Below are 15801 nucleotides of genomic sequence, written 5' to 3'. Positions count from 1 at the left end.
TATTTTGTTAATATGTTTGGTTTTGTTCTCTGTCTCCCCCTTCTAGACTGTGAGCCCACTGTTGGGTAGGGACTGTCTCTATATGTTGCCAACTTGTGCTTCCCAAGCGCTTAGTACAGTGCTCTGCACACAGTAAGCGCTCAATAAATACGATTGATGATGATGATGATGACCCCGACTTCCAAAAGATGGCAGATATTGCCCTCCGCCGCGAGGAGGGGGCCCTTAAAACCAACGGGTCCTGGCTGGGCTGAGGAAAGGGGGGTGTCCCTTTGGCCCCGACAAAGTTCTGCTTGGTTGGGAGCATTGTAACAAATCCTGGGAGACCGACCCTTGGATCACCCCCAAATTCAGCCCGGAGCAGAGAGGGTGATGATTGATTGTGCATTTAGCTTTAATTCTATTTATTCTGACCACTTGACACCTGTCCACATGTTTTGTTTTGTTGTCCATCTCCCCCTTATAGACTTTGAGCCCGCTGTTGGGTAGGGACCGTCTCTATATGTTGCCGACTTGGACTTCTCAAGCGCTTAGTACAGTGCTCTGCACACAGTAAGCGCTCAATAAATATGCTGTTCCTCTCTTCAAGGCCCTAATGAGAGCTCACCTCCTCCAGGAGGCCTTCCCAAACTGAGCCCCCTCCTTCCTCTCCCCTTCGTCCCCCTCTCCATCCCCCCCATCTTACCTCCTTCCCTTCCCCACAGCACCTGTATATATGTATATATGTTTGTACATATTTCTCTATTTATTTTACTTGTACATATCTATTCTATTTATTTTATTTTGTTAATATGTTTTGTTTTGTTCTCTGTCTCCCCCTTCTAGACTGTGAGCCCACTGTTGGGTAGGGACTGTCTCTAGATGTTGCCAACTTGGACTTCCCAAGCGCTTAGTACAGTACTCTGCACACAGTAAGCGCTCAATAAATACGATTGATTGATTGATAGTAAGTGCTTAATAAACTTGTACTTCCCAAGCGCTTAGTACAGTGCTCTGCACACAGTAAGCGCTCAACAAATACGAGTGAATGAATACATAAATGCCATTATTATTATTACCATTATTATTACTATGCACCAAGCACTGTTCTAGACTGTGAGCCCACTGTTGGGTAGGGACCGTCTCTATATGTTGCCAGCTTGTACTTCCCAAGCGCTTAGTACAGTGCTCTGCACACAGTAAGTGCTCAATAAATACGATTGATTGATTGATTGATTATCGAATGAATTCGTGAATGAATTGACAGCCAAGACTGCTGTCTTATTTGGTATCCTCCTTCTTCAGGGCCTTTGATGGCGAAGAATTATACATCAGTTCCTCTCCCATTCATTCATTTGTTCATTCAGTCATATTTATTGAGCGCTTACTGTGTGCAGAGCACGGTACTAAGCGCTTGGGAAATGCAAGTTGGCAACATATAGAGATGGTCCGTACCCAACAGTGGGCTCACAGTCTAGAAGGGGGAGACAGAGAACAAAACCAAACATATGAACAAAATAAAATAAATAGAATAAGTATGCACAAATAAAATAGAGTAATTAATTCATACAAAATCAGGCAGAAAGCAGCTGTGAGCCCCCGCACCCCCCTTTCCAAAAAAAAAAAAAATTTAATAACAGTTAATTTTCTCTCACTGCAACACTGTGATGCAAAATGCACCTTGAGTGGCTTGTCAGCTCGCCTGCTGATGCTGTTATTTCCCCAAATCAAAATAGAACGGCAGTGCAAATTTACCCTCAACCATAAATTCAAATTGAGGAAACGGTGAAAACTAAGGTGGGTGCCGTCCTGTGACCTCGGGCAAGTCACTTCCCTTCTCTGTGCCTCAGTTGTTGTTCGTATTTATTACTCTATTTTACTTGTACATGTTTATTCTACTTATTTTATTTTGTTCATATGTTTTGTTTTGTTCTCTGTCCCCCCCCTTCTAGACTGTGAGCCTGCTGTTGGGTAGGGACCGTCTCTATATGTTGCCAACTTGGACTTCCCAAGCGCTTAGTACAGTGCTCTGCACACAGCGCTCAATAAATACGATTGAATAAATGAATGAATGAAGTGAAGAAGCACTGTGGCTCAGTGGAAAGAACCCGGGCTTGGGAGTCAGAGGACGTGGGTTCTAATCCCGGCACCGCCACTTGTCTGCTGTGTGACCTTAGGCAAGCCACTTCTCTGGGCTTCCGTTACCTCATCTGTAAAATGGGGATTAAGATTGTGAGCCCATGTGGGACCACCTGATTACCTTGTATGCGCCCCAGCGCCGAGAACAGTCCTTGTCACGTAGTAAGCCCTTAACAAATGCCATTGTTATTATTATAAGTTTATTTTGGGCAGGGAACATGGCCACTAATCCTGTCGCATCATCAATCAATGAATCAATCGTATTTATCATCATCATCAATCGTATTTATTGAGCGCTTACTATGTGCAGAACACTGTACTAAGCGCTTGGGAAGTACAAATTGGCAACATATAGAGACAGTCCCTACCCAACAGGGGGCTCACAGTCTAAAAGGGGGAGACAGAGAACAAAACCAAACATACTAACAAAATAAAATAAATAGAATCGATATGTACAAATAAAATAAATAAATAAATAGAGTAAAAAATATGTACAAACATATATACAGGTATATATTTATTGACGTTTACTGTGTGCAGAGCACTGTACTAAGCGCTTATCCTCACCCGAGCACATAGAACAGTCCTCTGCGCGTAATAAGTGCTCAATAAATATCATTTATTGATTGATTGATCAAGTCTCCCCATCCAACTTTAACCTCTTGGCTTAATCTCTGCCCGGAGGCAATCCATTTAAGCATTTTGAGATTTCTGGGCCAAACCATTATAGTGGAAACGCACAGGCTGGTTTCTGCCAACAGCATGTGTTTTCACTCGGCGTTTTGGCCGGAGTTTGACGGCAGCGTTACGGAATGTTCTCCCGACACGACAGCACGCCACGATTGTCGGAAGAAATCACCGTGTGCGTGCGCGTGTGGTTTTCGGGCCCGATGAACACTGAAACGTGAGTTTGCCTGAACACGATGTTCTCCAGGAAGGCAGGCCCCTGCCCTGGAGCCGTGTGTGAATTTGCCTCTTGAGTTGATTGAGGGAAAATGAATCATCATCATCATCATCATCAATTGTATTTATTGAGCGCTTACTAAGTGCAGAGCACTGTACTAAGCGCTTGGGAAGTACAAATTGGCAACATATAGAGACAGTCCCTACCCAACAGTGGGCTCACAGTCTAAAAGGGGGAGACAGAGAACAAAACCAAACGTACTAACAAAATAAAATAAATAGGATAGATATGTACAAGTAAAATAAATAAATAAATAGAGTAAAAAATATGTACAAACATATATACGTATATACAGGTGCTGTGGGGAAGGGAAGGAGGTAAGATGGGGGGGATGGAGAGGGGGACGAGGAGGAGATGAATGAAGGGGCTCAGTCTGGGAAGGCCTCCTGGAGGAGGTGAGCTCTCAGCAGGGCCTTGAAGGGAGGAATCTAAATCTGATGGGGAAAATGTAGTCACTTAGCATGACCCCCTTGAGATCCTGTGTGGCAGAGAAAAGTTGCGTTAGCCTCTAGACTGGAAGCTCGTTGTGGGCAGGGAATGGCTCCATTCATTGCTGTATTGTGGTCTCCCAAGCACTTGCATGGCATAGTGGATAGAGCACAGAAGGTCATGGATTCTAATCCTGGCTCTGCCACTTTGCTGTGTGGCCTTGGGCAAGTCACTTCACTTCTCTGGGCCTCAGTTACCTCGTCGGCACAATGGGGATTCAGGCTGAGAGCCCCCGGCGGGACGGGGACTGTGTCCAACCCAGTTTGCTTGTATCCACCCTAGCGCTTAGTACAGAGCCTGGCACATAGTAAGTGCTTAGCAAATACCACAATTATTATTATTATTATTCTAAATAAAGTGCTCGATAGGTACGATTGAATGAATGAATGATCATTAACGGGATCACGGAGAAGCTAATGATAATTATGGTCCTCGTAAAGTGCTTATTATGTGCCAAACCCTGATCTAAGTGCTGGGGAGGAAGCAAGCAAGTCAGGATGGACACAGTCCCTGCCCCACGTGGGGCTCATGGTCTCGACCCCAATTTTCCAGGCCCAGAGGCCCAGAGAGGTGAAGTGACCGGCCCAAGGTCACACAGCAGATGATAAGCGGCAGAGCCGGGATTGTGAGCTCTGGACTGTGAGCTCGTTGTGGGCGGGGATTGTCACTGTTTATTGTTCATTCATTCATTCATTCAGTCGTATTTATGGAGCGCTTACTGTGTGCAGAGCACTGTACTAAGCGCTTGGGAAGTACAATCAATCAGTCAATCGTATTGAGCACTTACTGTGTGCAGAGCCCTGTACTAAGTGCTTGGGAAGTACAATCAATCAATCAATCAATCGTATTTATTGAGCACTTACTGTGGGCAGAGCACTGTACTAAGTGCTTGGGAAGTACAAGTTGGCAACATCTAGAGACAGTCCCTACCCAACAGTGGGCTCACAGTCTAAAAGGGGGAGACAGAGAACAAAACCAAACATACTAACAAAATAAAATAAATAGAATAGATATGTACAAGTAAAATAAATAAATAAATAGAGTAATAAATATGTACAGACATATAGTCGGCAACATATAGAGACGGTCCCTACCCAACAGCGGGCTCACAGTCTAGAAGGGCTGTTGTATCGTACTTTGCCAAGCGCTTAGTACAGCCCCCCGCACACAGTAAGCGCTCAATAAATACGACTGACTGAACGAATGACCGAATCCAGGTCCTCCTGGCTCCCAGGGCCGGGCTCTACCCCCCGAGCCTCGCTGCCGCTCCGCGTTGCGTTAAGCGGGAGGGGCCGAAGGAGCCATCGCCTAACGCCGTCCGTTGTGTGGTCTGTGTTGTCCTTTGCAGTCCCAAACCATGAATTACGTGGGGCAGCTGGCCGGCCAGGTCATCGTCACCGTCAAGGAGCTGTACAAGGGCATCAACCAGGCCACGCTGTCCGGCTGCATCGACGTCATCGTGGTCCGCCAGCCGGACGGCACCTACCAGTGCTCCCCCTTCCACGTCCGCTTCGGCAAGCTGGGGGTCCTCCGCTCCAAGGAGAAAGTGGTGAGTGCCTGTCCCGCCGTCCTCCCCCGGGCCTGGAATGCCCCCAATCCCTCTGCCCATCCGCCAAGCTCGCTCTCTTCCTCCCTTCAAGGCCCTGCTGAGAGCTCACCTCCTCCAGGAGGCCTTCCCAGACTGAGCCCCTTCTTTCCTCTCCCCCTCGTCCCCCTCTCCATCCCCCCGTCTTACCTCCTTCCCTTCCCCACAGCACCTGTATATATGGATATATGGTTGTACATATTTATTACTCTATTTATTTATTTTACCTGTACATTTCTATCCTACTTATTTTATTTTGTTGGTATGTTTGGTTCTGTTCTCTGTCTCCCCCTTTTAGACTGTGAGCCCACTGTTGGGTAGGGACTGTCTCTATGTGATGCCAATTTGTACTTCCCAAGCGCTTAGTACAGTGCTCTGCACATAGTAAGCGCTCAATAAGTACGATTGATTGATTGATTGATTGATTGACTGTGAGCCCACTATTGGGTAGGGACTGTCTCTATATGTTGCCCACATGTACTTCCCAAGCGCTTAGTACAGTGCTCTGCATCCTCATCAATCGTATTTATTGAGCGCTTACTATGTGCAGAGCACTGGACTAAGCGCTTGGGAAGTACAAGTTGGCAACATATAGAGACAGTCCCTACCCAACAGTGGGCTCACAGTCTAAAAGGGGGAGACAGAGAACAAAACCGAACATACTAACAAAATAAAATAAACAGAATAGATATGCACACAGTAAGCGCTCAATAAATACGATTAATTGATTGATTGCCAGCGGGGCCGGAGCGCCGGACGATCGAGCGCTTGCAGGAGGGAGGACACCACCCAACGCCAAACGGGCACGCAGTGAGCTTCCAGGCTAGCGGGGGAGACGGACATCCATTTATTCAGTTGTATCTATTGATGCCTGTTTACTTGTTTTCAGGTGTATATATCTATAATTTTATGTGTTTATATTGATGCCTGGCTACATGTTTTGATGTCTGTCTCCCCCCTTATCTACTGTAAGCCCGCTGTGGGCAGGGATTGTCTCTCTTTGTTGCTGAATTGTACTTTCCAAGCGCTTAGTACAGTGCTCTGCACACAGTAAGTGCTCAACAAACAGTAGGGCCTTCAAGGCCCTACTGAGAGCTCACCTCCTCCAGGAGGCCTTCCCAAACTGAGCCCCCTCCTTCCTCTCCCCCTCCTCCCCCTCCACCTTACCTCCTTCCCTTCCCCACAGCACCTGTATATATGGATATATGTTTGTTCATATTTATTACTCTATTTATTTTACTTGTACATATCTATTCTATTTATTTTATTTTGTTAATATGTTTGGTTTTGTTGTCTGTCTCCCCCTTCTAGACTGTGAGCCCACTGTTGGGTAGGGACCGTCTCTAGATGTTGCCAGCTTGGACTTCCCAAGCGCTTAGTACAGTGCTCTGCACACAGTAAGCGCTCAATAAATACGATTGATTGCTTGATTGAAAGAAAAAGAATCTATTGAGCACTTGCCGTATACCAAGCGCTGTACTGAATGCTTGGGAGAGGACGATGGAGCAACAGAGAGGCACGTTCCTACCTACAGTATTTATTGAGCGCTTGCCGTGTACCAAGTGATAGAGCAACAGAGAGGCACGTTCCTGCCCACAGTATTTATTGAGCGCTTGATGTGTACCAAGCACTGTACTGAGCACTTGGGAGAGGATGATAGAGCAACAGAGAGGCACGTTCCTGACCACAATATTTATTGAGCGCTGGCCGTGTACCAAGTGCTGTACTGAGCGCTTGGGAGAGGGCGATAGAGCAACAGAGAGGCACATTCCTGACCACAGTATTTATTGAGCGCTTGCCGTGTACCAAGTGCTGTACTGAATGTTTGGGAGAGGACAATAGAGCAACAGAGAGGCATGTTCCTGCTCACAGTATTTATTGAGCACTTGTCGTGTACCAAGTGCTGTACTGAGCGCTTGGGAGAGGACGACAGAGCAACAGAGAGGCACCTTCCTGACCACAGTATTTATTGAGCGCTTGCCGTGTACCAAGTGCTGTACTGAGCGCTTGGGAGAGGACGACAGAACAACAAAGAGGCACCTTCCTGACCACAGTATTTATTGAGCGCTTGCCGTGTACCAAGTGCTGTACTGAGCGCTTGGGAGAGGACGATAGAGCAACAGAGAGGCACGTTCCTGACCACAGTATTTATTGAGCGCTTGCCGTGTACCAAGTGCTGTACTGAATGTTTGGGAGAGGACAATAGAGCAACAGAGGCACGTTCCTGCTCACAGTATTTATTGAGTGCTTGCCGTGTACCAAGTGCTGTACTGAGCGCTTGGGAGAGGACGACAGAGCAACAGAGAGGCACCTTCCTGACCACAGTATTTATTGAGCGCTTGCCATGTACCAAGTGCTGTACTGAGCGCTTGGGAGAGGATGATAGAGCAAAAGAGAGGCACGTTCCTGACCACAGTATTTATTGAGCGCTTACCGTGTACCAAGTGCTGTACTGAGCGCTTGGGAGAGGATAATAGAGCAACAGAGAGGCACGTTCCTGACCACAGTATTTATTGAGCACTTGCCGTGTACCAAGTGCTGTACTGAGCGCTTGGGAGAGGATAATAGAGCAACAGAGAGGCACGTTCCTGACCACAGTATTTATTGAGCGCTTGCCGTGTACCAAGTGCTGTACTGAGCGCTTGGGAGAGGATGATAGAGCAACAGAGAGACACGTTCCTGGCCACAGTGAGCTCACAGGCAAGATGGGGAGGCAGACAGTAATACAAATGAATAAATAGATAATTAAATGAAATTACAGATATATATATATATGTGCTGTGGGGGTGGGAGGGAGGATGAATGGAGGAGCAAGTCAGAGCGGCACAATTCTGTTAATATGTTTTGTTTTGTTGTCCATCTCCCCCTTCTAGACTGTGAGCCCGTTGTTGGGTAGGGACCGTCTCTATATGTTGCCAACTTGGACTTCCCAAGCGCTCAGTACAGTGCTGTGCACACAGTAAGTGCTCAATAAATACGATTGAATGAATGAATGAATGAATGAGAGGAGAGCTTAGTTGGGGAAGGCTTCCTGGAGGAGCTGGGCCTTCAGTAAAGTTTTATTAATAATGATGATGGTATTTGTTAAGCGCTTACTACGTGCCAGGCACTGTACTAAGCGCTGGGATGGATACCAGCAAATCAGGTTGGACACAGTCCCTGTCCCACACAGGGCTCGCTGTATTCATCCCCATTTTCCCGATGAGGTAATCAAGGTACGGAGAAGTGACGTGGCTTGCCCAAGGCCACAAAGCAAGATAAATTTAGACTGTGAGCCCACTATTGGGTAGGGACTGTCTCTATATGTTGCCAACTTGTACTTCCCAAGCGCTTAGTACAGTGCTCTGCACACAGTAAGCGCTCAATAAATACGATTGATGTTGATGATAAATGGGGGAGGTGGGTTAATCAGGTTGGACATAGTCCCCGTCCCATATGGGGCTCACAGTCTTAATGTCCATTATTCAGATGAGGGAACGGAGGCACAGAGAAGTCAAGCGACTTACCCAGGGTCACTCAGCAGACCGCGCTTTGAACACCAAATCCGGCGGGTACACGCCCCCCCCTTCAAGTTACGGCTCTTCTTCCTCCTTCAGATCGACATCGAAATCAACGGCGATGCGGTGGATCTTCACATGAAGCTGGGCGACAATGGAGAAGCTTTCTTTGTGCAGGAGACGGAAGAGGAAGATGTAAGTCCTCACAGTAGCCCTCATTTCGTTCAGCTCACTGCCTTGTGCTCGAGTCTGCCCTGCTCAGAGAAGCAGCGTGGCTCGGTGGAAAAGAGCATGGGCTTTGGAGCCAGAGGTCATGGGTTCGAATCCCGGCTCCACCACATGTCTGCTGTGTGACCTTGGGCAAGTCACTTAACTTCTCGGAGCCTCAGTGCCCTCATCTGTAAAATGGGGATTAAGACTGTGAGCCCCACATGGGACAACCTGATCACCTTGTATCCCCCCCAATCAATCAATCAATCAATCGTATTTATTGAGCGCTTACTATGTGCAGAGCACTGTACTAAGCGCTTGGGAAGTACAAATTGGCAACACATAGAGACAGTCCCTACCCAACAGTGGGCTCACAGTCTAAAAGGGGGAGACAGAGAACAGAACCAAACATACCAACAAAATAAAATAAATAGGATAGAAATGTACAAGTAAAATAAATAAATAAATAAATAGAGTAATAAATATGTACAACCATATATACATATATACAGGTGCTGTGGGGAAGGGAAGGAGGTAAGATGGGGGGATGGAGAGGGGGACGAGGGGGAGAGGAGGGAAGGGGCTCAGTCTGGGAAGGCCTCCTGGAGGAGGTGAGCTCTCAGCAGGGCCTTGAGCCCAGCACTTAGAACAGTGCTTTGCACATAGTAAGCGCTCAACAAATGCCATTATTATTATTATTATTATTATTCACCGAAATGAAATGACAAGTCCTCAACAGTTTTCACGTCTGGTTAGGAGACTGCTTGTTGCCGTTCTTGTCATTGGGGTGGATCAGTCAGTCGGTTTATTGAGCGCTTATTATGTGCAGAGCACTGTCCTAAGAGCTTGGGCAAGTACAATGTAACAGGTATAGTCAATCAATCAATCAATCGTATTTATTGAGCACTTACTGTGTGCAGAGCACTGTACTAAGCGCTTGGGAGGTACAAGTCGGCAACACATAGAGACAGTCCCTACCCAACAGCGGGCTCACAGTCTAGAAGGGGGAGACAGAGAATCAGTCAATCAATCAATCAATCAATCAATCGTATTTATTGAGCGCTTACTGTGTGCAGAGCACTGTACTAAGCGCTTGGGAAGTACAAGTTGGCGACATATAGAGACAGTCCCTACCCAACAGTGGGCTCACAGTACAAAACCAAACATACTAACAAAATAAAATAAATAGAATAGATATGTACAAGTAAGATAAATAAATAAATAGAGTAATAAATATGTACAAACATATATACATATATACAGGTCCTCTCCCACAAATGCTTGGCACATAGTGAGCGCTTAATAAATACCATAATAATAAGTGTGGTATTTGCGAAGTGCTTTCTATGTGCCAGGCACTGTACTAAGAGCCCTTCTAGACCGGGAGCCGGTTGTTGGGCTGGGACTGTCTCTATTTGTTGCCGAATTGTACTTTCCAAGCGCTTAGTACAGTGCCTTCCACACAGTAAGTGCTCATTAAATACAATTGAATGAATGAATGGGGTGGATACAAGCAGATCAGGTTGGACACAGCCCCTGTCCCACGTGGGGCTCATAGTCCCAACCCCCATTTTCCAGATGAGGTAACTGAGGCACAGAGAAGTGAAGTGACTTGCCCAAGGCCACACAGCAGCGTGGCTCAGTGGAAAGAGCACGGGCTTTGGAGTCAGAGGTTATTTTATTTATTTTATTTGTACATATTTATTCTATTTATTTTATTTTGTTAACGTGTTTTGTTTTGTCATCTGTCTCCACCTCCTAGACTGTTAGCCCGCTGTTGGGTAGGGACCGTCTCTAGATGTTGCCAACTTGGACTTCCCAAGCGCTTAGTACAGTGCTGTGCACACAGTAAGCGCTCAATAAATACGATTGAATTGAATGAATGAATGAATCCCGGCTCCGCCAGTTGTCGGCTGTGTGACTTCGGGCAAGCCATTTAACTTCTCCGTGCCTCAGTTACCTCATCTGTAAAATGGGGATTAAAACTGTGAGCCCCCGTGGGACAACCTGATCACCTTGTAACCTCCCCAGCGCTTAGAGCAGTGCTTTGCAAATAGTAAGCGCTTAATAAATGCCATCATTATTATTATTATTAAGTGGCGGAGCCGGGGGTAGAACCCACGACCTTCTGTCTGACTCCAGGCCCATGCTCTATCCACTATGCCGTTTTAATCTAGAAGGGGAGACAGACATTAATATAAAAAAAAGTGTGCAGGCCATTGTGCCCACCTCCGCTGCCAAGAGGGAGTCTCGGTGACCCCAAATCCTAGTGATTCGGAGTGGAAGAAACCACTTGGAAGCTCACTGTGGGCAGGGAAAGTGTTTGGTGTTGTATTGTACTCTCCCAAGCGCTTAGTACAGTGCTGTGCACACAGTAAGTGCTCAATAAATACAATTGAATGAATGAATGAAGTACCAGTCATCCCCTTTCCTGTCAGGAGAGGCTTTTGGCCCCTCTTTTTTTGAATTTCACTCAGTCAGTGGTGTTTATTGAGCACTTAGCGTGCTCAGGGCATTGTACTAAGTGTCGGGAAAGTCCAATATAACAGTGTATGTATGTATATATCAATCAATCAATCGATCGTATTTATTGAGTGCTTACTGTGTGCAGAGCATCATCATCAATCGTATTTATTGAGCGCTTACTATGTGCAGAGCACTGTACTAAGCGCTTGGGAAGTCCAAGTTGGCAACATCTAGAGACAGTCCCTACCCAACAGTGGGCTCACAGTCTAAAAGGGGGAGGCAGAGAACAAAACCAAACATACTAACAAAATAAAATAAATAGAATAGATATGTACAAGTTAAATAAATAAATAAATAAATAGAGTAATAAATATGTACAAACATATATACATATATACAGGTGCTGTGGGGAAGGGAAGGAGGTAAGATGCAGGGATGGAGAGGGGAAGTACAAAGCGCTTGGGAAGTACAAGCACATATATGTACATACAAGTACATATATGTATATATGTTTGTACATATTTATTACTCTATTTTACTTGTACATATCTATTCTATTTATTTTATTTGGTTAATATGTTTGGTTTTGTTCTCTGTCTCCCCCTTCTAGACTGTGAGCCCACTGTTGGGTAGGGACCGTCTCTCTATGTTGCCAACTTGGACTTCCCAAGTGCTTAGTACAGTGCTCTGCACACAGTAAGCACTCAATAAATACGATTGATTGACGGATTGGTTGTAGGAGACATAGTCCCCGCCCACAACAAGGTTGCAGTCTAGAGGGGGTGGCCTTGTTTAGGGGGAATCCCATGTGCAGGTGACTGGATCCCACCCCCTTCCCCTCCAGCTGCCTAGCAGGGTGTCATCATCATCATCATCAATCGTATTTATTGAGCGCTTACTGTGTGCAGAGCACTGTACTAAGCGCTTGGGAAGTACAAATTGGCAATGTATAGAGACAGTCCCTACCCAACAGTGGGCTCACAGTCTAAAAGGGGGAGACAAAACCAAACATACTAACAAAATAAAATAAATGGAATAGATATGTACAAGTAAAATAAATAAATAAATAGAGTAATAAATATGTACAAATATATATACAGGTGCTGTGGGGAAGGGAAGGAGGTAAGATGGGGGGATGGAGGGGGGACAGGAAGGGGCTCAGTCTGGGAAGGCCTCCTGGAGGAGGTGAGCTCTCAGTAGGGCCTTGAAGGGAGGAAGAGAGCTAGCTTGGCGGATGGGCAGAGGGAGGGCATTCCAGGCCCGGGGGATGACGTGAGCCGTGTCGACCTCTGGACTCGGAAAACATGTTTACCGTTCTGGTTAGGAACATCAGCTCCTTAACTTTGACCCATCTCAAAGGCTAACTGCTCTCGAACCCAAACCCGGCCGGCGATGTCAACAGGGTGACATAGCTGCTCCGCGGACCACCCTGGGCCGTCAGCAGATGACGTCACCTTGCGAGGCCTCCGTGTTGAGCGTGACCTCTCTGCCTCCCAACCCTCACTGGTATTTCTTGACAGGACTCCGTCCCCCTCCTCCCGCTCGAAGATGGTTTTCTCATCCCTCGAGGAGACCCGAGACCTTAGGCGGCAAAGAGGGCGGGATTCCGCAATCGAGTTCCCCACATTTTAGCCGTGGGATTGTGGTTTTGCTTGTCCCGGAGCTAAATACTTTCAGCCCTACCCACCGAGCCACGGGCAAGTGGCAGTTTGGCCGAATTGGTGCGGAGAAAGAGGCCTTATCTCGGTGGAAAAGAAACAGCAAGATGAGGGGGGGAGGGAATGAGGCTGCATTTCTGCCTTCCTGGTGGAGGAGAGCCAGCCCAGTTGGCAATGATAGCAAAAACAGCTTCAAAAACCAGGACGATTTCTGAAAGACGATTTCTCTCCCCCTTTTAGACTGTGAGCCCACTGTTGGGTAGGGACTGTCTCTGTGTGTTGCCAATTTGTACTTCCCAAGCACTTAGTACAGTGCTCTGCACATAGTAAGCGCTCAATAAATACGATTGATGATGATGATGATGATGATGAAAGAGCCATGCAGGCCAGGGAGATTCTGAGCATCTTATCCGGTCGGTCGCACTTCGGAACCCCATTTGGTGTTTTACTTGAATTAAATAACGCTCCCCCCTGCCACTGCTAGAGAGGACAGGCAGATAAGCACGGGCAAAAATTCAGCCGTCACAGTGACAAATCATTCTGGGGACTGTCTTTTTTTTGAAAACCGTTCCTTCACCCCAGAAATAAATTCAGCGGTAGCCTGGCTGAACTTAAGACCGTGGGTCTCATCTCAGGAATCACAGGATTTCATTGGATACGTTGGAATAGAACAAAACTCCTGGCTTGTTGTGTTGCCCTCCCTGCCCCCCATAATTTCACTCTGCCGTTGAACAGCGCAGGCTCCTCTGAGGAGGAAACGGAACCAACTTTTACGGAGACGAGTAGGCATCCAAAAGACGTGGTTTTTCGGGAGAGTCAAAAGAACGTGACTCTGTGTCTGTTATATTGTTCTATTGCACTCTCCCGAGCACTCATTTCCTCTCCTCTCACTACCTTCTGTGTCGCCCTGATTCACTCCCTTTATTTATTGTGGGCAGGAAATGTGTCTGTTTATTGTTCTATTGTACTCTCCCATGCGTTTGGAACAGTGCTCTGCACGCAGTACGCGCTCAGTAAATACGATCGAATTGAATGAATCCCCCCGCCCAGCCCCACAGCACTTATGTCTATATCTCTCATTTTATATGTTTCTATTAATAGACTGTGAGCCCGTTGTTGGATAGGGACTCTATATGTTGCCAAATTGTACTTCCCAAGCGCTTCGTACAGTCCTCTGCACACAGTAAGTGCTCAGTAAATACGATTGAATGAATGAGTGAATGAATGCTGTGCACACAGTAAGTGCTCAATAAATACGATTGACTGACTCCATCACAAACCAAACTCGCAAGTGATGCTGGTATGCGCGTGTTGGTTTTGTTTCATTTTCCCTGTTACACCGTAGCAGTTCTAAAATTATGCCCCACCGTCTCCACTTTGCACTTGAATTTTTTGTTTCACTCAGTGTAATGAGGTCTTTAAGGTGGGGGTTTTTTACGTATTTATAATGATAATAATTATTACGGTATTGGTTAAGTGCTTTGTGCTGGGCACTGTATACTAAGCGCTAGGGTGGATACAAGCAAATCAGGTTGGACACAGTTCCTGTCTCACGTGGGGCCCACAGTCTCAATCCCCATTTTACAGATAAGGTAACTGAGGCCCTGAGAGGTGAAATGACTTGCCCAAGGTCACCTAGCAGACAAATGGCTGAGCCTGTTCCAGGCACTCTACTGAACACTGGGGTAGATAAAAGCTAATCAGGTGGGACACAGTCCCCATCCAACATGGGGCTCACAGTCTTAATCCCCATTTGACAGATGGGGGAACTGAGGCCCAGAGAAGGGAAGTGACTGGCCCAAGGTCACACAGCAGACATGATGCTGGAGCTGGGATTAGAACCCGGGTCTTTTTTGACTCCCAGGGCTGTGGGATGCCCACTGGGCCACTTTACTTCTCTGTAACTTGTCCCCCACACAAATGGGTTTTGTTACCAATCTGAATCCTTTTTTCCAGGCCTCACATACTGGCTAAAAAGAGTTCCTCTTGAGTAGATAAAATTGTCATCCCTCATACACTATGACAGGGTATAACTAACTCAATTCCTAAAAGCTCAAAAGAATGAAGATATTTTTCTAGAGCCTACATTTACGAAGTGCTTTCTGCTACTTTTTAGAAATACGTTTCCCCCTCCCAAACCAGAATGTGCTCTAATCTAAGAGACATTTAATCAGTAAGAGCCAAATAACTCACATTCACTTCAAACTGTAAAAAAAAAACCATGGCTTTGTGGGAAACTCCAGTGGTTTGCTACATATCTTTCAGAGTGAGCCCTTGACACTTGTTTCCCTTATCTGAAACGTAAAATCAAATGGAAGATGGCAGTTTGTTCAAAGCTCAGAGTCCTGTTGATAATGTTTTTTTTTTTCCCACAAGTGCACTGTAAGCAAACTGCTCCGCAGTCACCAAAACTACTCAAGTTTCATCTTCAATGCGAATCTTCAAGCATAAATAAGTGAATAGAGGCCTCTAGACCATAAGCTCCCTGTGGATGTGGTTTGTGTCTGCCCATTCTACCGCACTGTAATAATAATAATAATAATAATGGCATTTATTAAGCGCTTACTAGGTGCAAAGCACTGTTCTAAGCGCTGGGGAGGTTACAAGGTGATCAGGTTGTCCCACGTGGGGCTCACAGTCTTAATCTGCATTTTACAGATGAGGTAACTGAGGGCCAGAGAAGTGAAGTGACTTGCCCAAGTGACAGTTGGTGGAGCTGGGATTTGAACCCATGACCTCTGACTCCAAAGCCCGGGCTCTTTCCACTGAGCCACGCTGCTTCCTGTACTCTCCCAAGCGTCTTACACAGTGCTC

At 46.3% G+C, this 15801-nt stretch overlaps 1 protein-coding gene across 7 annotated transcripts in view; it reads left to right on the top strand.

Moving 5' to 3' along the window:
* Nucleotides 1-15801, top strand: part of LPIN2 (lipin 2) — a 166063-nt gene that overhangs the window by 55118 nt on the left and 95144 nt on the right. For 5 of the 7 annotated variants that reach the window (XM_038746840.1, XM_038746839.1, XM_038746838.1 and 2 more), the window contains exons 2-3: nt 4920-5120; nt 8753-8848. In XM_038746840.1, coding sequence (XP_038602768.1) covers nt 4929-5120; nt 8753-8848 — 288 coding nt within the window. In that variant the 5' untranslated portion in view covers nt 4920-4928. Of the gene's footprint in view, nt 1-104; nt 133-4919; nt 5121-6187; nt 6207-8752; nt 8849-15801 lie in introns of those variants that run through there. The other 2 variants (XM_038746841.1, XM_038746844.1) reach the window with 2 other exon arrangements.

Source organism: Tachyglossus aculeatus, chromosome 5, assembly GCF_015852505.1.
Source record: "Tachyglossus aculeatus isolate mTacAcu1 chromosome 5, mTacAcu1.pri, whole genome shotgun sequence".
NCBI classification, from domain to species: Eukaryota; Metazoa; Chordata; class Mammalia; order Monotremata; family Tachyglossidae; genus Tachyglossus; species Tachyglossus aculeatus.
This window is presented reverse-complemented; position numbering and strand designations above follow the sequence as displayed.